Source organism: Chlorocebus sabaeus, chromosome 23 (genome assembly GCF_047675955.1).
Source record: "Chlorocebus sabaeus isolate Y175 chromosome 23, mChlSab1.0.hap1, whole genome shotgun sequence".
Taxonomy (NCBI): domain Eukaryota; kingdom Metazoa; phylum Chordata; class Mammalia; order Primates; family Cercopithecidae; genus Chlorocebus; species Chlorocebus sabaeus.
The window spans coordinates 30,615,062-30,639,933 of record NC_132926.1 but is presented as its reverse complement, the minus strand read 5'-3'; the positions used below and the strand labels follow the sequence as shown (position 1 = coordinate 30,639,933).

General features: G+C 46.5%; 1 protein-coding gene across 1 annotated transcript in view; it reads right to left on the bottom strand.

The window, feature by feature from the left end:
• FAT2 (FAT atypical cadherin 2) overlaps positions 1 to 24,872 on the bottom strand; it is a 65,116-nt gene that overhangs the window by 2,658 nt on the left and 37,586 nt on the right. The window contains exons 13-22 of the mRNA XM_008015051.3: positions 24,434 to 24,817; positions 22,070 to 22,284; positions 20,878 to 21,015; positions 20,117 to 20,260; positions 18,654 to 18,851; positions 14,217 to 15,027; positions 10,578 to 10,723; positions 5,061 to 5,502; positions 2,994 to 3,147; positions 91 to 548 (exon numbers count right to left, since the gene is read on the bottom strand). Of these exons, the coding sequence (XP_008013242.3) occupies positions 91 to 548; positions 2,994 to 3,147; positions 5,061 to 5,502; positions 10,578 to 10,723; positions 14,217 to 15,027; positions 18,654 to 18,851; positions 20,117 to 20,260; positions 20,878 to 21,015; positions 22,070 to 22,284; positions 24,434 to 24,817 (3,090 nt within the window). The remainder of the gene's footprint in view (positions 1 to 90; positions 549 to 2,993; positions 3,148 to 5,060; positions 5,503 to 10,577; positions 10,724 to 14,216; positions 15,028 to 18,653; positions 18,852 to 20,116; positions 20,261 to 20,877; positions 21,016 to 22,069; positions 22,285 to 24,433; positions 24,818 to 24,872) is intronic.

Genomic DNA, 24,872 nt, shown 5'->3' with positions numbered 1-24,872 from the left:
CGTGGTGGCTAAAAATGCCTGTGCCTCAGATAACGGACCACCACCCACTGCCATCAATCGCAGAGGCTAAGTGTCTCTGGCTATACTGACCCATCTCCTCGCCGGACCAGGTTCTCTTAATGACAGGCTCATTGTCAGAGTGGGAAGGGACTGCAGCTGGCGGGAGTCTGGGGGGCACACTGCAGACCACTGGCCGTTGCTTAGAATTGGGTCCAAATGTGACGAGTTCATTTGGAAGTGAGGTCTTGCTGGGTTCCGGTTGGTTCAGGTTGTTGCAGGAGCTGGCAGTCAATGGGTTGAGCTCGATGGCAGGTATGGCTTGGGTGTCAACACCAACACTCCTGGCCAGGAGGTCTGGGTCCTCCATGGCCACAGGCTTGTGAGACTTGCAACGGCGGCAGTAGAGGAGAAGCCCGACAGTGCTTATGATAATTAACACTACGGCCACTATGATGATCAGTAACTCCTGCTGCCCCCAGTCCCCCCTTGTGATCTCAGGAGTAACTAGGCAGTGTCCTTCTGAGCAACCCCTCGCCTCCATTTCACACCTGCAGAGACAGAGAAGTAGTCAGGGGGCCGAGTCATGAAATTGCCCTTTCCATGTCCTGTCTTACAGAGATCTATGGGATAGAGACCGCTCCCCCAAAAACCTACTGTATCCCATTTTTCACCCCCCAAAAAAGCAATTATCAAGCATATCAACATCAGAACTTTCCACCTTCCACCAGTAAAGTACGGGTCTCAGCTACATCCTCATTTGTGACCATTAGGATCTGGGAATGTCTATTATTTTTCCAGCAATGAGATCTAGGCACTTGATACACTCTCTGTCATGAAGTCAGATTTCCTCCCATGTCACTGCAGTAGAGACATGGACATACCAGCTGCCCTCTAGCAATGATGTCAGGGTTCCAGGTACAAGTCAGCATTTCCCAGGAATAGCAGCTAGGCACCCGTGTTCCCTGCTATGCTTCACCAGGAGGTCACAGGAGCCAACGTGGTCCTGCACAGATCAGCCACCTTACAATGGGCAACTTGCTCAGAGAAAGCATGTGACCTCTCAGGGTACCTCTTGCTTGTCCCCTCCATGGTGTGAAGCTCCAGGGAAACTTCTGTGGCCAGCTTTATCCACTTTTGAGGGATATTGGGAAAGTTTGCCCCATCCCATTTAAGTCCAAAACATTTCTCAGTGCCTGAAATTTCACTACCAGTTGTTTGTTATTTTGGGTTACATGTTGTCTTCCCCAAGGTCCTCTTTTAAAATGCAGACACCACCTTCAGCTGTGAAATGTCCTCCCAACACATATCGTGAATGAATAGCATTCCCTGCTGCAAAACAGGACAGGAAGCAGAGCAGGACATGCCAGTTGCTGAGAAAACGGACTGAGGTTGACCAGGTGCAGTGGCTCACGCCTGTGATCCCAACACTTTGGGAGGCTGAGTCAGCTGGATCGCTTGAGGTCAGGAATTCAAGACCAGCCTGATCAGTATGGTGAAACCCTGTATCTACTAAAAATACAAAAATTAGCCAGGTGTGGTGGCGCATGCCTGTAATCTCAGCTACTTGGCAGGCTGAGGCAGGGGAATGGCTTGAACCTGGGAGGCAGAGGTTGCAGTGAACTGAGATCATGCCATTGCACTCCAGCCTGGGCGACAGAGTGAAACTCCTTCTCAAAAAAAAAAAAAAAAAAAAGGACTGGGGTCATCAACATACCCAGAGTAATCATGGGAAAGCCCTTTCCCTACCTAGGCCTCAGTTTCTCCAGCTGTAAAATGATTGGGTGAACTACATCACTGGCTGTTATACACAGGCTAATAGCAAAGGGATCCATTGGGAGCTTGTTAAAAATAGAAGCTAGGCCCATTCTTGGAGATTCTGATTCAGTTTGTCTAGGCTGGGTCTGGGAATCTATATTTTTCATGTCTCTTTCGTGATTCTTTAAAGTCTCCTAAGTTTGGGAGCCATAAAACCAGATAATTGTCAAAGTCTCTTTCCCTCTAGGAGTCTAGGAATGACAGTTTCACTTGCAACTGCCGCAGCCCCACACAGTGTGAGGCACAGACAGATGGCAGTGGGGTTCCAGGCACAGCAGCACCTGCCCAAGTGGAACCATTTTCCCCAGGCCACTGGGAAGTTCGGGTCCAGAGTGAGAGAATAAGCGCTTCAGCCATTTTCAGACTGCAGCAAGGACCAGAACTACCTGAGGAGCTGGTTAAATGTATAGATTCCTAAGCCCCAGCTTGTGAATCTGAGGCAGCAGGTTCAGAATGGGGCTGGGGAAATCTCCAACAAGCAGCTTCCTCCTCCAGAAGTGTTGTAATGCAGGGGTTGGAGAGAGATGCCCTAACCCAAGGGTCCTCAACCCCTAGGTCATGGACCCATACTGGTCCGTGGCTTGTTAGGAACCGAACTGCACAGCAGGAAATGAGCAATGGGTGAGCAAGCATTACCACCTGAGCTCCGCCTTCTGTCAGATCAGTGGGGGCATTAGATTCCCACTGGAGCACGAACCCTGTTGTGAACTGTGCATGTAAGGGATCAAGGTTGCATGCTCCTTATGAGAATCTAATGCCTGATGATCTGTCGCTGTCTCCCATCATCTCCAGATGGGACCATCTAGTTGCAGGAAAACAAGTTCAGGCTTCCACTGATTCTACATTATGGTGAGTTGTATAATTACCTCATTATATATTACAAAGTAATAATAATAGAAATAAAGTACACAATAAATGTCATGTGCTTGAATCATCCTGAAACCATCCCCCCTTTCTCCTGCCTCGTCTGTGGAAAAAGTGTCTTCCATGAAACCTGGTGCCAAAAAGGTTGGGGACCACTGCCCTAACACATGGGAAAGGCCTAGAAGCCAGGTCCCTGCAGCACTCTCCCCTGGCCTCCCATTGGACTTTCTACGGGTCAGAGTGCAGAGCGCATTCCCTAATGGTGCCAAATCCAAGGTGAGGAGCCCATGGCAGGTGGCCTCTCTTGGGATTACCTGTCTCCTGTGAAAGGATGAGGGCAGTTACAGGAAGCTCCTTTGGGGGAGAGGATGCAAGTTTCACCTTCCAGGCAGGGTGCAAAAGTACAGTTCTCCCTTCCTTGTTCGCAGTGCTTCCCAGAGAACTGTGGGGGACATTTGCAGACATAACCTGGGAGAAAAAGAAGGGAGGTGAGAGAGCACTCTGGCCTAGCAGTTAAGGGAGACCTGGCATTGGCAGACTCATGTGTTCGTGCAGCCATTCAGTTACCATTTATTTATTTGGTTTTTCCTCTCTGTGCCCAGCACTGTGCTGGGCATTGGTGCCCTGCTGAACAAGAGCACTTTGGTCCCTGCCCTCAGACAACTGACAGCCCACCAGAGAAAACAGTCATCTAAAGAACAGTAATAAACAGGATAATAATCATAGACACTAACTTAGTCACTATTCCAAGGATCTTCCTGTGTTGGCTCATTTGATCCTCACGATGACCCTGAGATTGGTGACTGTCACCATCTTCATCAGGGGACAGGTACAAAGGGATGGCAGAAGAGGAAAGGAGGCACAGAGAATGGACAGAATTTGCTCAAGGTCACATAGCCAGTGAACGGTAAAGCTAGGGTTCAAACCTAGACAGCTAGCTACAATATCAGTATCTCACTAATTATAATAAAATTAGTTTTATTAAAGGGAAATGCTGGGAGGGGTGGGGGATGAGGCTAGCTTACTCTAGGGACCTGGAAGCTATTTCATTTGAGATCCGAAGGATGAGTGGAAATTAGCTAGCAAGAAGATAGAGGGCAAAGAGAAAGGTGTTTCAGATGGAAGAGAAGAGTGTGTGCGAAGGCTAGGGAAGGGTGTGGCGTGGTCAAGGAACTCAAACCACACCAGGGTGGGCCCGCCCAGTGAAGGACAGGGAGAGTTTGAACTATGGCCTGGGAGGTGCAGGAGCCACATGCAGGGATTGGACACTATCCTAATAGCACGGCGGCCACTGAGCAGTTCTCAGCAGGAGAGTGCCATGCATAGGTCTGTGCTGGGTAAAGATCACCCCGGCTCCTGCTGGAAGGTGGAAGGCAGGGGGAAAAGCTGGAGAACAGGGAGGAGGCTGGTGCCAGGGTGAGAGGTGATGGGGGCTTGGGTGAGAGGGACGGCAGTGGGGAGGGAGAGAAGTGGTGGACTCCTTGGATATTTTGCAGGTAGAAATGACACGATTAACCAGACAAAAATCAGAAAATGGGGTAATGCGAAGTGTTGACAGGCACGTGGGTACATAGGAACCTCTCACGTTGCATGTGATGTATAGATGGCTGCGGCCATGCTGAGAGCACTGTAGCCCTATTTAGTCAAAATGATTACTTACATGCTGTGAGCATGAGACTTCCACCCCTGGCTGTTGGGGGTGTGTGTGAAGGAAATTCTCACACAGGTTCACAAGGAGACATATAGGAGAATGCTCACTGCAGCATTGATGATGGAGATGGGTGTCTGGAGTGCGAGGGTGGAGAGGGAAAATGTGAGTGCATGTACATCATGGAGTACTGAGCCACAGTTAGAAGCAATTAATGAGAATTGCTCATGGCAGCATTGACGGATCTTAAAAATATGGTGCTGAGCAAAAGTGTAAATAACATATACCACTTATATAAATTGGAAATTTAAGCATACAAAAAACAACATGTATTTTGCAAGAACTCATTCAAAAACTTAAAATGTTTGCCTCTAGTGTTAGGGAAGGGGAAGGGAGTGGAATATAATTTAAAGGGGAATGAGAAGGAGATTGTGCATAGACCAGTGATGATACTAAGGTATGTGATTAATTCAACCCTCTGCCCCTGAGGTCCCCATTCATATCCTCCCTCATCCCCTCAAAAGTAGAAAGACAGTTTTTGTTGATGGGGAAGGAAGACTCCTGGCTTCCCTTAGTCTAGATATTGCAGATTCCAACCTGTTACTCACAAGATAGGGGAAGAGAGAGAAATTTGGAACCAGGAGGCTCTGAGATCTCCACCCTGACATGCCTTTCCCACCTGAAGAGCCTTCTGGGATAAACCCTGGGTTCAGCTTGGCACCCCAGCCCTCACCTGCCCCATGGGTCCATGAGCACTTCCCACCATTGAGGCATGGATTCTGGCTGCAGTAGTCACTGTGGAGGCAGCACTGGGTGAGAGCTTGTGTCTCCAGCAAGCCTGCCACCGTCTTGCCAGGGACCAGCAGATCTAGAGCCTCTTCATTGACCATGACAGCATCCAGGCAGCCTTCAAAGCCCTGGGAGACATTCGAGGAAGAATGCGACAAGACGAGGCCGCCCAGCAAAAGGTGTCTTTCAGGCCTCAGACCACGGCAGTTCTCTGGGACCACAAGGGAGGTGTTGCCCATGCTGTCAATCATCAGGCGAATGGAAGCGTCCATCTCCTCCACCAGGATGGAATGCCACTCATAGTCATTGACATGGCGCTGGGAGGAAAGGTTTCCATAGAAACCACCCCGACAGTGATATTCCAGCTGGGGCACTCCACTGACCAGCTGCAAAGGAAACCCAAACAGCCATCAGCAAAGCCAAGGAGTCCTCGTAAACCTGCTAACAGGCTGCCAGTTCAAAGAATGTTGTTTGTATTTTTATGGGTTGGGGGGGTGTTTGGTGATTTTCAAGGCTGGTTTAGACATGGAATTTGCAAAGCATAAAAGCCCTCAAAGTGCTTTTGTGTTGATGGTCTCCTTTGCTCTCACCACACCCCATGGGATGGTCTGGGTAGGGGGTGACATCTCCATTCACAGATGAGGAAACTGAAGCCCAGAGATGCTTTACTGATCAAGACCCTGTATTTTGGATGCTTCTTCACAGGCCTGTCCAGAGTTCCACACTTGTGAATACTGGCCTTCAGGGATTTGAAAAACCTCTCTCCTACTCCCACTTCCTTATTCAATAGCTTAGCAGTTCTCAAAGTAAGTCCCCAAGACCTTTTCAGGGGAGCCACAAGGGCAAAGTATTTTTATAGTAATCCTAAGAGTTGATTTGCTTTTGTATTCTCACAAGTATACAACAGAGTTTTGCAGACACATGTTGTCACAACTGATGAATGCAGAAGTACATATGAGAAGCCAGCTATCTTCTATTAAGCCAGACAAAAGAAAGGCTTGCAAAAATGTAAAATAATTCCACTCTTCCCTTTTCTTTTGGAAAGTAATTATTTTTCATAAAAGTGTATAATTAAAGACATACACTCATATGTTGATTGCAGCACTTTTCACAATAGCAAAGACATGGAATCAACCTAAATGCTCAACAACAGTGGGCTGGATAAATAAAATACACCATGGACTACTATACAGACATAAAAAAGAATGAAATTATGTCCTTTGCAGCAACATGGATGGAGCTGACAGCCATTATCCTAAGCAAACTAACACAGGAACAGAAAATCAAATACCACATGTTCTCACTTATAAGTGGGAGCTAAATGCTGAGTACACATGGACAGAAAGAAGGGAACAATAGACACCAGGGCCTACTTGAGGGCAAAGGGTGGGAGGAGGGTAAGGACCAAAGAACTACCTATCAGGTACTCTGCTTATTCCCCGGGTAATGAAGTAATATGTACACCAATCCCCTATGACACATCGGTTACCCATAAAATAAACCTGCATATGTACCCCCGAACCTAAACTAAAAATTGGAAGAAAAAATTAATTAATTAACTAATTATGGTATTTATGTTAACATGTGAGTTTCTTATTATTTCTAAATAAATTAATACATATTTTTAAATGTCTCAGTTTTAATTTCTAATACTGAAAATGTTGATAGTTATAACCCACATAAACAAAACTTCCCTGACATCCTCAATAATTTTTAAGAATATAAAAAGTCCTGAAGTCAAAAAATGTGAGAACCACTGGGTTAAAACATTTTCTTTCACTTCTTTCCCAAGAGGTAGGACTGCCTGTGGCCAAATACTTTTCTGGTCACTTTGGGCTACGTAGTTTTCTCTGTTGAAATTTGAAGATCTAACCCAGTGTTTCTTATACATTGATCATCTGTACACCACCTCTCAGATTTTTGCCCTGGTTGAATACTACCTATACCTTTATTTACTTAAAAAGGAGACACTATTATTAGGGTAAGTAGAAAACCAACACACTTGCCATTAAGAAATGAGAATAACAAAAATGAATGCAACTCAAGTAAAATATTGCAATGAAATCATTTCTTTTTATCTGTCTGGGACCACAAATCTGTTGATCCCACTGTCTTTTCATTGTCTCCCACCTCTGTAATGTCTTCGTTCCTCTCCTTATCTAGGTTAAGTTCCATAGTCAATCATCCTAACTACTCCCTTCACATACTCTTGACCTGTCTCTTTCTTACTTCATAGAACTCACTTGGTAAATCCACAACTATGGAAAAATAGTCTCCACCTGCTCTATACAGACATGGAGCAGAACATGGCTGGAGAAAAACATGCAGCTTTGCTCACCAGCCTCTCTTTAATTTCATGACCATGGCTCTCAAATGAGCTTTAAATGATGCCCGGCAATCACACTCCCTTCCTGAGTCCATCCATTCTTCCAGATGATGGTTTTCACTACGTCTCTCTCCTGAGATCCCTAATGCCTCTCTCCTCATCCCCACTCTCAGCTGATCATCTCACATCCTACTGAAGTCATCAGATGGCGGAACCTGCAGACACTTTCACCATCACATCTATCCACCTTAGCTAAAGCCAGTCTCTCCATTTATGCACTAGATTCCACCTCCTCACCTCCTCAAGGCTCTACTGATTCTCCTTCCTCTTTCCCACATCTTTATTCATTCACCACTGAATCATTCCACAGCATACAAAAACATGCTGTTATTGCTCTAATCTTTACTTTCAAAAATATACCTTCTTTACAGATGATAATCTTTATTTTTTAAAAAAAGATTGTCTTCACCTGAGTTTTCCAGCCAGATATTTTCCTTCTTTGCTCTCCCTTTTCAGCAAAATTTCACCCCAACCCACCATACACAGAAACCACTGGTGTCAGGGGATTCAATGATCTCTGTGTTGCCAAATCACTTCCCATCTTACTGGCCTCTCAGCAGCAGATCACCCAGCAGATCACTCCTTCCTTCTTGATACATATTCTTCACTTGGCATCCTGCGTACAATATTCCCTGGGTTTTCCTCCAGCATCACCAGTTACTCATGTTCAGTCTCTTTTGTTGAATCCCCTCTTCCCCCAGACCTGCTAATGTTGGAGGGTCTCAAGGAGTAATCCTTGGCCTACTCTCTCTTCAATCTACACTGCGTGGTGATCTCCTCCCATCTCATGGCTTTCAGTACCATGTATGTGCTGAAGACTCCCAGATCTCCATCTCCAGCATAGGCCCCTCACAACATTAGGCTTGTCTTTCCAGATCCACATGGAGGTCTAATGGGCGTCTGAAACTTACACATCCAAAATTGTACCCTGATCTCCCCTCCGGAAACCTTGTATCCACCCATGCCCTTCGCCAGACCTGCTGGCACAAACTCCATTCTTCCAGTTGCCCAGGCCAAAATCTCACCACTTGCCTTTTCTCCCACCCTTCATTCAATTCACTGGGAAATCCTGTTGACTTTGCCTTCAAAATCTTTGCAGAATCTATCTTCTTTCCAGTTCCTTTGTCATCACCCTGGTCTAAACCACCATCCTGTCTTATCCAAATTATTTCAGTGGCCTCCGGACTGGGTCTCTCTGCTCCTATCTTTGTTTCTCTAAAGCTGATTCTCAACAAAGAAGCCTTGATGACGCTTTTAAAATAGATCATTGCAATTATCTACTCAAAACCTTCTAATGCCTCCATTGTGCTCAGAATAAAAGCCAAAGTACTTACAATGTCCTACAAGACCTTTATAGATGTGCCCTATCCCATTATGTCTCTGACCAACTCCTCTTCCTACTGTTCCCTTTACTCACTTCACTGGAGCCAGGTAGAACTCCAAGCCATTGCTTAAACATGCTAAGCATTCTCTTGCCAAAAGGCTTTTGCATTGCTATTCCCTCTACCTAGAATGTTGTTCCTTCCAGATGTCCATAGAGCTAACTTTCTCACCCTCTCCAAATTATTGCTCAATTATTATCTCAATGAAAGCTTCCCTGGCCACCTTATTTAAAATTGTAAAATTGTAACTCTGGCTGGGCGTGGTGTTTCATTCCTGTAATCCCAGCACTTTGGGAGGCCAAGGTGGGTGGATCCCTTGAGGCCAGGAGTTCAAGACCAGCCTGGCCAATGTGGTGAAACCTCGTCTCTGCTAAAGATACAAAAGAAAAAAACTAGTGAACGTGGTTGCGCACACCTGTAATCCCAGCTACTCCGGAGACTGAGACACCAGAAGCACCTGAACCCAGGAGGCAGAGGTTGCAGTGAGCCGAGATCATGCCACTGCCCTCCAGCCTGGGCGACAGAGTGAAACTCTGTCTCAATAAATAAATAAATAAATAAATAAATAAATAAAAATTGCAACTCTCCTCACCCCTGATGCCCCTCCAGTTTTTCCTTTTTGCTTATAATACCTATCAAATTTGAATGAATTCTATAATTTTCTGAGCTATTATTATGTTTATATTTATTGTCAGTCTCTCCCCCATAGAACGAAAGCTTTAAAAGGGATTTCTGTCTTTTTCACTGATGAGACCCAAGCACCTAGAACAGTTCCTGTCACATAGTAGATGCTCAATAAATCTGTATTGAATGAATTAAAATCTGGTGGCCAAAGTTGGCTTTCTCTTTGTTGAAATGGTAGGTTGGGGCCGAGCACAGTGGTTCATTGGTTCATGCCTGTAATCCTAGCACTTTGGGATGCCGAGGAGGTGGATCACCTGAGGTCAGGAGTTCGAGATCAGCCTGGCCAACATGGCAAAACCCCATCTCTACTTAAAAAATACAAAAAATAGCCAGGCATAGTGGCGTGTGCCTGTAATCCCCTACTCGGGAAGCTGAGGCAGGAGAATCGCTTGAACCTTGGAGGTGGAAGTTGCAGTGATCTGAAATCACACCACTGCACTCCAGTCTGGGCGACAGAGAGAGACTCTGTCTCAAAAAAAAAAAAAGAAAAAGAAAAAGAAACGGTAGATTGGCACATGTGATAGAGGTGTTAAAATCAGACAGGCAGACTGTGACCTTCTACGTGACATAATCCAAATAACTGAATGATTATTACAAAGGAAATTTATTTTTCTTCCATGTGATTCCATGTGACTTCATGCTGGGTTTGCCATCTTGAACACCCCCAGTGGTAGGCAATCCCCCCCTCCCTAGGAAACACTGGCCTATTACTCAGCAAAAATGATAACGTCACCAGGGCTAGGTGACCTCATCCATCTCCATTTCTATCTTACCTACCAGAGTAAGTAGCCCCATTGTGGTTGTCCTTGGATGTATATCTCCCGGTTGGGTGGCTGTGACCATCCAGGACAGGACAGTCACGTGGCCCAACAGTCACACCCAGAATCCCTGAAAACTGTGCAAGGATTTCTTTGGCAGAAATGGGCTTCCTGACATTCCTCATGCTGCACCCCCTACCTCCCCAGCCTGGCACACCCACGTGAAATCTCTCAGGCTGGCAGTGTCTTACCTTCAGGGAGATGGATGCTGTTTCATTGGTGAATAGGAGAATGGCCTGTGGCTGGAGAGTTTTCAGATAGAAACGGATGTGCCAGTTCCGAGCCGCTGGGGCCCTGTATCGCACGTAGCTCTGACCACTGAACCTTGCAGCAGTACCTGAGAAAGCAACCAAAGCTGTCACCTCTACTTGAAGTGGTCCCCACTGAGCCCTTGGACTGACTTTGTCTTATTTAATCGTTGGGTGGCAGACAGAATCATTGCTCATATTTTATACGAAGAAACTAGGCTGAGTGTGGGGCGTGCTGTACCTTTCCAGTCTCACACATAGAGCCAGACAGGAGCCTTCATCCTACCTTTTGTTGACTGCAGGGACCCCTGCCTTAGGTCCTAGCCTGGGTCAAGAAGTATGAACTTAAACCATTGAGAAAGCAAAAGTCATCCACGTGCGGTGGCTCATGCCTATAATCCCAGCACTTTGGGAGGCTGCGGCGGAAGGATCACCAGAACCCAGAAGTTCGAGACCAGCCTGGGCAACAGAGCAAGACCTCATCTCTAAAAAATAAAATAAAAATAAAAATAGCCAGGCATGGTGTCACATGCCTGTAACTCCAGTTACTTGGAATTACATCCTCTCAGCTGAGGCAGGAGTATCACTTGAGGCCAGGAAGTCAAGGCTGTAGTGAGCCATGATCTTGCCACTGTATTCCAGCCTGGGTGACAGAGAGAGACTGTGTCTCTAATAATAATAATAATAATAATAATAATAATAATAATAGTAATTTTAAAAAGAAAGTAAAAATCAGGCCAGAAATGTAATGAATCAAGTGTGTGAAAATCAAAATTTTTATTCTACATCGTTTCCATGTTATTTCTGGCATTGGGAATCTACATTGGGAATATAGATTTTGCATGTGGGTGTGATTTTAGACCCACAAAGGTTTTTGCCTCAGGATATTTCCTTGTATCCGCAGGAGTTAATCATTTAGGAAGTCAAGAGCCACTCTCTGATAAAGAGAGGATGGCAGTGATAGACTGTATGGCCAAACGTTTTGTAAAGTCTGGCATCCTCCATCCCGCCTTAGCAATGGCTAATGCACAGTTGCATAGTATGGAGTAAACTTGAGTTTCTTAAGCTTCTTTGACTGTGGGACACTCTTATGTGGACCGCTCTTGGGAATAGCATTCTATTGAACCCCCTTTGGGAAGCACTGCCCTCCCCAGATTTTTAAAAATCCACCTTCCCCAGAAGTGAGTCCAGCTATTAAATCCCCAAAACCTCAGTGTAAATAAGCTTGTCAGTTGTCAGGGGAGAGGATGAGCGGTCCACCCTCTAGATACCTAGCAAAGAGGAATTGTTGAAGAGAGAGAACAAAAGTCAAAAGGAGGAGAAGGAAGAACCAGAAAAGATGAGGCACAAGGGATTATAACACAGAGATTCCGGCTGGACGCAGTGGCTCACACCTGTAATCCCAGAACTTTGGAAGGCCAAGATGGGGGATCACCTGAGGTCAGGAGTTCAAGACCAGCCTGGTCAACATGGTGAAACCCTGTCTCTACTAAAAATACAAAAATTACCCAGGCATGGTGGCACTCGCCTGTAATTCTAGCTACTCAGGAGGCTGAGGCAGGACCCAGGAGGCGGAAGTTGCAGTGAGCTGAGATCGTACCACTGCACTCCAGCCTGAATGATAGAGCGAGACTTCATCTCAAAAACAAAAACAAAAATCCAAAGAAGTCCAAAACTCCCTGACACTTGCAATTCCATTGTAGTAGGTACTTACTGGATGGGATATTGAAGACGATCTAGATCAGAAATTCCCACCCCTTGCTGGATATCAGGATCAGCTGGAGAATCTTTATGACACAGAATCCTAAGTTCTCCTCTCAGAGAGTCTGATTCAGTAGTTCTGGGTGGCACGTGGAAATATGTATTTTAAAAATCTTACCATCATGGGTGTAACTGGAAGGGGGCCCAAGGGAGGCTTCTGAGATGGTGGTCATATTCTTTTCTTGATCTGGGTGCTGGCTACACAGATATATTTGCTTTATAAAAATTATTTGAGGTGTGTACTTACGATACATGAATTGGTTTCCTGTATGTTTTATATTTCACTAAAATGTTAAAAAATTTTAAAAAAAACCTCTTTTCAACTGATTCTGGTGATCCTTGAGTTTATCTAGTATTTCTTCAACTTAAGCCCTTGCACCTGCTGCTTCAGAATTAAATGCCAATTCTAGGACTCACTCAGAACCTTCTAAATAAAAACCTCTGGAGGTGACACCCAGGAGCATGTCTCTTTAAAATCACGCTCTCCAGAAGACTTTGCAAAATCTTGAATTTTAGAACCCCTGCTGTCTGATGCCAGGTGGCTGAGACAGACCCTTCAGCCTTCTTGGCTTTCCCTGCAGCAGACCCTGGGGCAAGAAACACAGAGAAGGAAATCCTCTCCCTGACAGAGAAGCCCACCCAGCCTAAATCGAGTGGTCCCTGGACAAAGTCCACAAATCTTCTGAGAAATTATATCCCTAATGTCAGGCGGCTGGACCCATAAGGGGCAGGCAAGGCCAGGCCAGGCAGAAGCGCTGGTGAGCTGCAAGTCATGTCACTTTCCTTTAGCCAAGACTCCTGAGCTGTTCCCTTGGTCTTAATGCCAGGGGTGCTGGGTGAGTCTTGGAGTGCCTGAAGAGCTTAGTGAAGAGTTCAGGCTTTAGAGTGGGACACACAGATATTTGAATAACCAGGCCTTCACTGGAAGCTGTACAGTTTCAGGCAAACGAAATCTCATATCTCAGTTTCAACTGCAGATGGGGCTAACGACCCTGCCTGGTAGGGCTGTGGTGCCAATTAGTTTAGGTGACATCTACACAGAGCGTGATGTACAGCAGGCTCCTTAGAGCAACAACTGCTACCACGGGAATGACAGTCACCATTGATCTGGGGCTTATTATGGACCAGCCACGAGTTAAGTGCTTTTATAACTATTATATAACTTCCACCTCCTACCCCAACCCAACTCCAGGAGGCAGATGTATTTATTTTCACTACTTTATAGATGGGAAACTAAAAAGCTCAGAGGATTTTAACAACACACCCAAGGTTACACAGCTAGTGACTGATGGAGCTAGGGTTTGAACCTGAGCTGTCTGAGCTGCCTTGAGCTTACAACCACCAGACTATGGTAATAATAGTAGCAGTATTAGTAACTCACATGTATTGAGCACTTTCTATATGTCAGGCACTGTTCTAAGTAAGCACTTGATACATAGAACTGATATAATTCCTACAGCAGCCCAGCTCAAAGTCACAGAGAGGTTAATTTTCCTAAAGTCCCCTGGTTAGTAAGTGGTAGAGCTGGGATTTTAACCCATGAGGACTGAAGCCACAGCCTATGCTCTTAGCCATGATGTTAAACTGCATATTGTAGTCTTACTGTTATTTTCTAAATCTTGAAAGGGAGCTGAGAATTGGGTATTATTCCATAACTAGATTTTGTGAGGCCACTAACTGTCTTATGGTGATCAGTGGCCTTTGGGCTTATTAAAACTTCCCTGAACTCTCCCACAGAGCCTCAGTGGAATCTCCATGCTTGGAGTCAGGCGGGCTGAGCCCAGCAGTGCTGCTTGTCCCTAGAGAAGACGCGGTACTTACCATTGCAGGAGCAGCTCCTGTGCAGGTGGTGCCGTGGGGTCAGGATGCTAAGCCTGGCGGTGCTATATGTTGGCCCAACCTTGGGGTCCAGATGCACTGTGTTATGGCAGATTTGACTCTGGCAGGTTGGCCCCTGGCAGGGCACCACGGGCATAGCTGACCGCATCTGAACCCCCACTGAATGCTCCATCTCCTTGGCTGAGTGAGTGATGATGGATGCCAGCTCCTGGAACTCGTAGAAGGTTCCAGAATGCCCCTCAAAGACCAGGAGCATGTCCACCCCATCCACGGCCTCTGCAGGCTGAAGGCTGGCCAAGTGAATGTTAGCCCGTTTGATGTCCAGCTTATGGCTGAGGAACCTCTGCAGGTTCCGCCAGTGGTCACTCACCAGCTCCTCAGGGGTGAGCTGGTAGAAGCCCATCCACATGGCCTGCTGCAGAGCCTCCCGCCCCACATGCCACACGTACACGTGGACCCCAGCAGTCGTGGTGAAGGTCCCATCGCTGACTGTGACGTTGAACAAGTAGCGGCCACGAGGCAGGCCCTGGGCGGCGATAATCTTGCCATCGGGCGCACCCACTGAGAAGTGCCTGCCCAGGGTCTCCTCTTCTGCCAGGCTATAGGTCAGCATGTCTTGGGGGTCTCGGTCTGTGGCATGGATCTTACCCACCATGCCACCCTGGAACTCCTCCTCCCCGACAGTGATGAAGATCTCCAGTGGGAGAGCAGAGGGTGCGTAGTGGCTCTGCTCTGTGACATGGACACGGACAGACGTCGAAGACGAGAGGGGAGGGATGCCACTGTCTGATGCCTGTGGGCAAAACAAACACTGCTGTCACCCAACAGAACGGCAGTGCTCTCGGGCCTGACTGAGGCTGGGCCTCCCTGTGGAGCTACGTTTCTCTGCCCCAAACCCAACTTGAGGGCTGGCTCAGTGCGTTGTCACATTTAGAAAAAAAAAAATCTAACTCCAAAAACACTGACATGTAATAAAGATTTTCTGAAGGTTTTGTAGAGATTGAAGGAGGGAGTTACATCCTATACCATGCAGTAAGACAATGCAGTTTCCTCATCTGACATCTCTCTGAGCCTCTTCCTAAATCTTTCCAGCCATAGACTTGGGCTAACTTCCTCATGAACTTTCTCATTCTGTCCCTGTCCTCAATTGTGCTGTCAGATGTCTCAGCGATTCTGATGCACCATGCACCCTGCTCAGCCTAAGAAAATTCTCCCTGGGATACCCTTTTGCTACGCGATTGGAGTAGGAGTCGGGATTTGTTCTTCTAGTCAGTCAACAAAGTCTCCTGCTGTGGCCAGGAGAAAAGAGATAATAAATAAGTTACCAAATAACTTGGATAAAGTGCTGTGAAGGAAATAAACAGAGACTTAACTTGGATCAGGTAGAAGGGAAGGAGTCTCTGTGGAGTGACATTTGAGTCCTGAGGAATGAGAAGAGGTGACAGACAGAGGGAACAGCAAGTGTAAGGTCCTGGGGTAGGAATGAAGGCAGTGTGTTCAACAGCACAGACGGGGCCACTGGTGCTGGAGCAAGTGGGCAGGGAAGCAGGCCTGGCCTCACCGCTGGGCTGGCGCATGCAGGGTTGCAGTTTATGTCAGAACTGTGAAAAGCTGTGAGGGTGACAGGACCTCACTTAAGTAGGGAAAAGAATGTAAATCATAAATGCATTTTCCTTTCATGTTTCACCACACATCCCTGCAACTTCCTGCCTGACTTAGAAAGGACAAACTTGCCTTCCTCTCCTCAGTGATGTTATCACTTCCTCAGCTGTCAACAAGGATCTCCACAATTTTCCCTGTAGTGATATCTTGTTCACCTGTACTCCAACACTTTCAATGTACAAGAAAGTTGTAAGATTACACCTACTGCTGGAAGTCATGCAAACACTGAAGAGATATCAATAGCAACAACAATAATTAACTACTACTAATTACAATGTATAGCTAACATTAGTTACAACACTACTACTACTACTGATTATGTATAATACATAGCTAACATTAACTGAGTACAAACCATGTGCTAGTCATTATCATAGTTTATCTTGCTTATGAGATAGGTACTATCAAGTCACCCATCCTACAGAAAATATAACTGAGGCTCAAAGAGGTGAAGTAACTTGCCCAAGCTCATACAGCAGGTAAGGCCTGAGCAGAATCTAAATGCCTATCTGTCCATAGCCTGTGTTTTTCTTGGCTGGCCTCTGGTGCCTCCCAGTGCATGGAAGTGGAAATACGGGACAAATGCAATTGATGGTGATGATGCCAGTCGTTATCAAGCTCCTGTCTAGGCAGGGCGTGTGCCTGGGTCTTAGAAAACAGAGGTCAGGAAGCCATTCTCTGTCGTCTCTCCCTAGGCAATCACATCCATGCTCTTGACTTTAAGGGCCATCTACCTATCCTCTGAGCTGCCAACTCCAATTCCCAGCTACTCATTGGACACCTCTGCTTGGACGTCTCACAAACAACTGGGAAATAATGTGCAAAACAGAGCTTCGGTTTAGCCCATAAACCTGTCCTGCCTTCCTGTCTGGGCCTTTCCAGTCTCATAAATGCACTACCACCCAAGTCTTCACAGGAGCCAGCAATTTAGAAATCATCCCTGAATCTTCTCTTTTCTTTCTATCCCCACATCCACTCCACCAACTCCTATCAATTTACATACAAAATCTGTCCCAGATCTGTCCACTTCCTGCATCTTCTCTATCACCCCTTGGTCTCAGCCCCACTATCTCCAGCTTGGATGACTTCTCATTTGTCTCCCTCACGCACTCTATAGAGCTTGAAAAATGAGCTTCCTGAGACACAAAAAGGATCCCTTTTCCATCTGAAACCCTTCAACCACCTCTCATTGTACTTAGATTAGAATCTAAAAGTGTTACCAAAGCTTATACTTAGAAGATTGGCTGCCCTGGTTTGTCAAGGACGGTCTTGATTTTTACCTGTTGTAAATCAGCTATTACCAAGTATTATTTTTAGTGCCTGTTTTGGACTATATGTTTGTGTCCCCTCAAAATTCATATGTTAAAATCTAATTCCCAGTGTAACAGTATTTGGAGGTGGAGCCCTTGTATATGGGATTAGGACCCTTATAAGAAGGGCCACGTGAGCATACAATGAGAAGCCAGCAGTCTGCCATCCAGAAGAGGGCGCTCACCAGAACCTGGCCATGCTGGCACCCCGATCTTGGACTTCTAGCCTCCAGAATTGTGGAAAATACATTTCTGTCCTTTAAGCCACCCAACCTGTGGTATTCTGTTGTAGCAGCCCAAATGGACTAAGTCAGTACTTCTGTCACTCTCAAAAGGTCACAGTTTGGACCTCAGATAATACAGTCATCCAAGCCACAAGGCCCACACGATCTACCCAGCCTATCAGCCTCATTCCCACCCCTGCTCATGATGTTCTGAGCACCTCAGGCCACTTCAGGCTCTTTCCCAACTCATGTTGCTCTTCCTGTCTGGAAGACTCTCCTGCCCACTTTTCACATGGTTGGCAGCTCAGCTCTCTGCTCAAATGTTACCTCCTGGGGGCAGCCTCCCTCTGAATGTGTGTCCCCCTGTCTTATGAGTCTCTCATCACTTTACTTCCTTATCATCATTTGTAAGGATGTTACTTCTTTCTTTATCTGTCTATTGTTTATCTCCATGATTACAATTGAAAGCCCCTGGAGACAGGAACCATTCCCTCCTTTCCCTCTGCTATGTTCCTAGCAGCTTGCAAAGGGCCTCGCATGTCATAGATGCTCAGTAATTACTTGTTGAGAGATGGACTGACTGACTGAAAGAATGAATACATCATTCCCAGCCCATAAGTTCACAGAATAGTAGGGTCCACTGGACTTGAGATTTAGGAAAGGGATTTGGGGAAACAAAGTGAGGGAGAGATGTCGGACCACCATCTTGGCCACTGTTCTTTAGCAATTCTTATGCAACCCATAACACCGCCACGAGAATCCCCTGCACATGTGCATATAATATCTGACTTGCACCCCAAGCCGGTTCTCTGAGGTAGGTTGTTTTAGCTCCTGAGGTTCAGAGAGCTGTTCTGGCTCAGCTCTAGGAGCTACAGTCAGAGGGTGTTTTGCTCAGGCACAGAGCAAGGATTAAGAATTTGGACTCTGGGGTCAGAGTGCTTGGGTTTGAAGCAACCCACCTTTGCCACTTATTACCAGTATTACTTTAAGCCGGTCACTTAAATCCTCTGTGTTCCTCAGTTTTCTCATCTGTAAAGTAGGGTGGTAATCATACCTGCCCTGAGTGTTGTGAGGCTTTAGTCCTGAGAAGCACCTAGCCCAGTGCCTGATGCATCCTAAGTGCTTTGTGCATTTTTCCCCTAATGATAGAAGCACTGGAGGGGCTTTTGCCAGCATCTTTACTGTCCCCATGGTCACCACGAGAAGCCTAGCACAGCTCTCACCTGGATCTGAAGCTGATACCATTCCTGGGCCCTCCTGCTTAGGCCCTCAGCAGTCACCAGCCATCCATCCGGGGTCACTCGGAAGGCAGAGCCATCGTTCCCCTTGGTTATTCGAAATGAGTAGGGGGGGCCATTCTCTGGAGAGTCTGGGTCACTCAGGATCAGCTGCAGGACTTTGCTGCCAGTGGGGGAGTTCTCCTGAGACCAAGAGTGACAGGAAAGCAAAGAGCAGAATGAGTCCCAGTCCTTCCTTTTGCACCTGTCTGGGTCCATCATCTGGAATGAGTCCTCAGTACTCTGACTGCTTGTAGATGATGCCTGGACATCAAGCTGCTGCTCATTCATTCTGCCTGCCTTTGAGGTAGTTGTTGACTGTCCTGTCTCGACCAGAAGCTCCCCAAGGGCAGTGTTGGGTCTTAGAAACACAGCCCATTGGGGCAGGAAGGATCCTTAGAGACCAAAGGTTAAACCCTTTATTCTGTAGAGAGATGACTTGCCCAACATCACACACTGCTGAATCGTGTATTTAAATTAGTTATTACCTGGGTTACATAAGGGAATGTTGTGATTTGCAAAGCCAATTGAACACTTACAAATGATTTCTTCCTTAGAGGACCTGCATGCAATATGTATCTGATAAGCACGCTTAAAGATGACTAGGAATTTAATTAAGAAAAACCAGATTCCCTGAGTATCATTTTAGACTTTGTTGTATAACATGGGAATTTAGTATACTATAACACAATGGTTGCTAACTTTCTAGCTTCACAATATTATCTACAAACAGAATCTGATCATTGCCTATCCAACAGACATTCTCTGTTCCTTTCTTATAAAATCCTGCTTTTGTTCAGATGTGGACTGGCAATATTCTCAGAAAAGATATTTTTAGTCAGGTAACTTGTTATTTGCAGCCAAAGCATCCTAACCCATACCCATAATATATAAAACAGGTAAAAGTGGAACAGCCCTAGGTAATGCACAGTGGGACCTAGAACTCTGCCTTTTTATTCACTCCCTCACCTCCCTCACCACTTATGACCCTGAAAATTACTCATAGAATCCCAAGGCCTTCTCCAAATCCTATCTGCAAACCATTAGCAGGGAATAGCTTGGATTCTGGAAACAAACAACAACAACAAAAATGGGGTTAAATCCCAAGTTTGCCACATTCTAGGTATGGCATGTTTTTATATCTCAATCTTCTAAATCCGTACAATGGGTACTACCTACTTCAGGCTGTTATGAGTCTCAAATGAGGTAATGGATATGAAAGTGCCTAACACAGTGCCTGATTCCTTTTATTTCCATAATGCCCTCCAGCAGTCTGTGTTGCCTTTGGGGACATCAGTGGCAAGGTCACAGCCATTGTTCATGTGGACTAATACCACTGAGGAGCATCTTCTGCTAGGAGGGAAATGAAGGGAGGAAGGGCTCAGGGTGCCTTGGAAGCTCAAGCTTACCTGGACAGTGGTGCTGTAGTTGAGCTGGAAGAATCTCGGTGGGTTATCATTGATATCAGCCACTTGGATAGCGATGTCTGTGTCCTCATGCAGTGGAGGCTGCCCACTGTCTGTGGCTCGGAGCTTCAGGGAATAACTAGAGGCCTGTTGCAAAATGCCCAGTGCAGGTTAGCAATGAGGTAGTTGTCCCTCACTTCTGCCCCCTGAGTCATCACTAATATTTTCAGAAAAATAAGATGGAGACACTTTCCTATGCCCACCCCCACTGCCCACCCATAGCATTTTAGGGCTTAGGTTCTGGAGTCAGACAGAAATAGGTGTGATTCCCTACTCAATCATTTGCTAGCAATGAGACCTTGGGAAAGTGAATGAATTTATGTGAGGATAATGTCAGGATGTACTTCCTTAAATTATTTTGAGGATCAAATGACACAAATCCTTATAAAACATTTAGGAAAGTGTCTGGCATACAGTAGATGCTCAAATAATGTGGCTATTTTATAATGATCTAACGATCCCTGCTCAATTGTGAGAAGCCACCTGAGCTCCTCTAGGGAAGGTTATGGGGTCACTCAGGCCCTCTCCTGCCTCTGGCCTCACAGTCCACAGAGGCCCCACAGAGAAAACAAGTGAGAGACATTCAGGGCAGGTCTGAGGAAGTTTCAGGATGGGGTCTTGACTGTGATTCATCTTCTGGACCTGCAGTGGGACTGTGTCTCTGCTCTAATGAGCTCAGGGTACGCCCCTCCCACATGACTCACCTGTTCCCAGTCCAGGGCCTTGGCCACCTGTAGCTCCCCCTTCTTGGGGTGAATGGTGAAGTGCCCAAGCTGGTTCCCTCCTACCAGGCTATAGGTAATGTCACTATTTAGGGGTCCATCTTCATCAGTCGCTGATACCTGCAGTGGGGGAGGGGGATTGTGAAGGGAGGGACAGGAATCTTGACTCCTGGGAGTGTAGGGGGAAATGGATATGTCCCTGCCCCAATGACTGCCTTTGGGCTAGCAGTGCCTGGATCACAGTCATCCCTGCCAAAGTAATCTCTTCATCTACATCCTCGTGTGGACTTCAGCATGCCATGGTTTATTCATTCACTCACCATTCACTTTTGCTAATAGCATGCTAGGCCCTGTCCTAGAATGTGAGGAATGCGCTAAAATGAATATGCCTGCAGGAAGTTTAATGCTTAATTTTATGGGTAATTCTAATTTGGGGTAAAGTATGATTAGCCTTATGAGAGCACAGAGCACACAGTGATACATTACACTGGGGGTATTAGGAAAGGATTCATGAAGCCCTGAAGGATCAGGAGGGCTTTTGGGGCTGGAGCAGGCATTCCAGGCAGAGGAAATACTGCGAGCCCAGAGTGTGGAAGTGCAGATGATGTTTGGGGGAAAGGTAGATATCCCTGTGTGGTTGGAACATAGGGTGTACCATAGTAGGGAGTGGAGGGAGAGACTGGAAGGTGGGATGAAGAGTGTGGGAGTGTGGGTGGACAGAATTGGGTTTCACTCCATTGAATGAGGGAGCTATTGCATATTTAAATGCAAAGAGGTATTATTTGATGTCCCCTCAGTCCCTGCTGTCATTGACAGCTGTCATTCCATGTCATCCGCTATGGCCAGGCCCTTCCCAGGCTTGGGAGCCTCTGGCAGTCCTCTGGGGTCTGTCTCTTTTCACTCTTCTCCTAACAAACCTCACCTATCCCATGCCCCATTGCATCATCTCTGATCTTATCATATGGCTCTGAGACATTCTCTCAGGAGAGATAGTTTGGCCAAGCATAGTTTGGCCATACTCAAATCTCACATAAACCTCTAACAAGTCAGAGTCAAATCTACAGTGTGTTAACTTAATAAACTAATCCATGCTCATAGATGGCTGGGTGTGGGGGTGAGATAAGAACCCACTCCAGAGTTCGTCCCCACAAAGAGCAAGGTGGCAGATCCTTACCGTAAGGATGACGTCACCCACAAGGGCATTCTCTAAGACCCTTGTGCTATATGGATCTTGGGGGAACTGGGGCCGGTGTTCATTGACATCAGTGATGTTGACCACGACTGTGGTCACGTCACTGAGGGAAGAGGAGCTCTTCCGGCTGCACTCAATGGACAGGAAGTACTTGGGGCTTGTCTCAAAGTCCAGGCTCGCGTTGACATACAGGATCCCTGAGGAAGCAAGAGGTGACAGGAGGAATGAGGCAGTTGGGCCCTCAAAGGCACAGGACTGAGGGTCTGAGCCCAGCCCTAGGAGAGGCAGCTCAACAGGGTTAGGCAAAGTGAGTGTCTTCTGTCATCTCCCTGTCCATCTCCCTTTGCTATCCCCTTGTCTCCCTTCCCCATCATCTCCCTCATTTTCCTTATTATTATTCCAACAGCTGTATTTCCCTCACTTACTTCTGTAATATTTGATTTAAATCTCATTTAAATGTGTGATGCTAAATTTATCTCACTGAGACCTATAAGAACCCTGCGGGGCAGAAACAATTATGATTCCCATTTTCTAGGTCAGTCCATTGACCTAGATGCTCTAATAGGCAAGTGACTTGTCCAACCTCACCCAACTAGTAAATGACAGACCTTAGGTCATAAAATGAGATTCATAATACTCAAAGTTGCCAATAAATTGTTAGGGCATAGGTTATTATTCTGAAAACTGGAAAAAAGAAATAAAAGAACAAGGATTTATCCTGCCTTTCCTGGCTAACCAAATAGTTAATGGTGGACACTCTGCTTTTTGTTTTATTTTTCTTTCAACAGCATCACTTGCCAATGAACATCTTTTTATAATTCAGTCAGAAAATAATGAGCAGTAATAGGATTAGAAAATCACCATTTTACAGCCCTTAATGAAAAGGTATATCTATCTAGGAAATGATCAGCAAAGGCTACTAAAACCATTAGAAGAAAGGCTGATGAAGAAGTCTATAATGGACTTACATACCCAAATTATAACTATATATTTATATATAATGGATCAGGTTGACAACACCTGAACTTACCATCTATCTTAACACCAGAAAAAAAAAAGCCAGTTAGCCCTTATGTCCCTCCAGACATGATGCAAACAGCATAGCATCATCTGTGAAGCACTGAGTTGACCAAGCACTGTCAATGAAATCTGATCAAGGCCTTTGATCCAAATGTCATTCCTGGGAAATACAAGGACCCAAGGGATATGCTATATGACACTATAAGGAGCCAACCAATCCAAACGATGGAAAATTCTATCAGACACATGACTCAAATGTTTCATTAAATAAATGGCAGGGGGAAATAAAGAGGAAGAAGAAAATGTTAGAAATTTAAGGACGCTTAAAATCTTGCATATCAACCAAATACAATATATAGACGTTTTGGGGATATTAACAAACCAACTTCAAAAAGACATTGATGAGAATCTGAAAAATGGCCTGGTGATATTAGGAAATTGTTATCTTTTAGGTGTGATAAGGTATGGTGGTTTCGTTTAGAAAAAGACTTATTATTATACAGAGATACACACTGAAGTCCTTACAGATGAAATGACACTGTGCCTGGGATTGTGGAAACCAGGCTGGCCTCTGCTGATGGTTACTGAAGCTGGGTGGTAGGAACATGGGGCCCATTGTACTATTCTATTTTTTAAATATGTTCAAAATCTCCATAGTACATTTTTAAAAATATTGCTTAATGATAAGGCAGCTGTTTGGGGAGGTAGAGAGCACCATTCCAGGGGAGCCATGGGGAGGAATCTGCGTGAGACACAGGCTGACCTGGCTAGTCTCTGAGGCCCTTCGCTGAGTTTCTGTGAGCCTTAGATTCTTCTATGGCTGGTAGGAAAGAAGAGAGAAGGTTTCCTAGTTCTTTCTCTCTTCATGAGAATAAGAGAAAATTAAGGGGTGCCAGGATGTTTGGAGCAGATGTGGGGATCCAGGAGGGAAGCAGGCAGCCTTGTCCAGGGTTGCTTAAGCTCCAGATTCCAGCAAGGGCTTCCCGCCTCTGCAGCCAAGCCTTTTCTGCCTCCTGCGCTGGGCCTGAGCTGAGACCATGAAGCCGCTAACTGTGGGAGGAGACTGTTCATTGAGGGTCCTGGACACAGAGACCTGGCTGGGGACGTGGGAGGGTCCCCTTTAAGGGAGGCTCCCACATAAGCTGGCCCCCCGGGTGGAAGGAGGGACCTGGTACTCGGAGAGAAGCAGAAGAGAGTGGAGAAACGACCAGAGGAGGCCTGCTCTGGGAGGCGCAGCACAGGGCAGATACGCACACAGGGGAGGAACACAGCGCTCCCAGAAACCCTGTAGGCGATGCTTCGGGGCTTGGTAGATCAGGCTCTTACCTGTGCGAGCATCCAGGCGGAACCGGCCTTGCTCGTTCCCGCTGACCATACGGTAGCCGGTCTTCTCTGCGCCCGGGCGAGTGAGGGTGGCCAGCTGCAGCACCTCCGTGCCAGGTGGGGTGTCCTCGGGCACCTGCACGCTGTGCTCGGTGTTCAGGAACACGGGCAGGTAGTCTTCTAGGCCCACCACCGAGACCGTGACGGTGCCCAGCGTGGACAGCGATATTGGGGTGCCCAGGTCGGAGGCACGGACCGTGAGCTCCAGTGGTGCCTGGGGCCTGACCTGCAGCGGCTTTTCCAGGCGGATCACCCCCGTGGTGGCGTCGATGGAGAAGTGGCCTTCGGCTGAATCCGGCAGAGAGTAAACCACCTGGGCATTGGCGCCTGGCAGAGAGACCAAGGGTGTGAGCCACACTGAGGGCGCCCCCTCTGGCTCTGC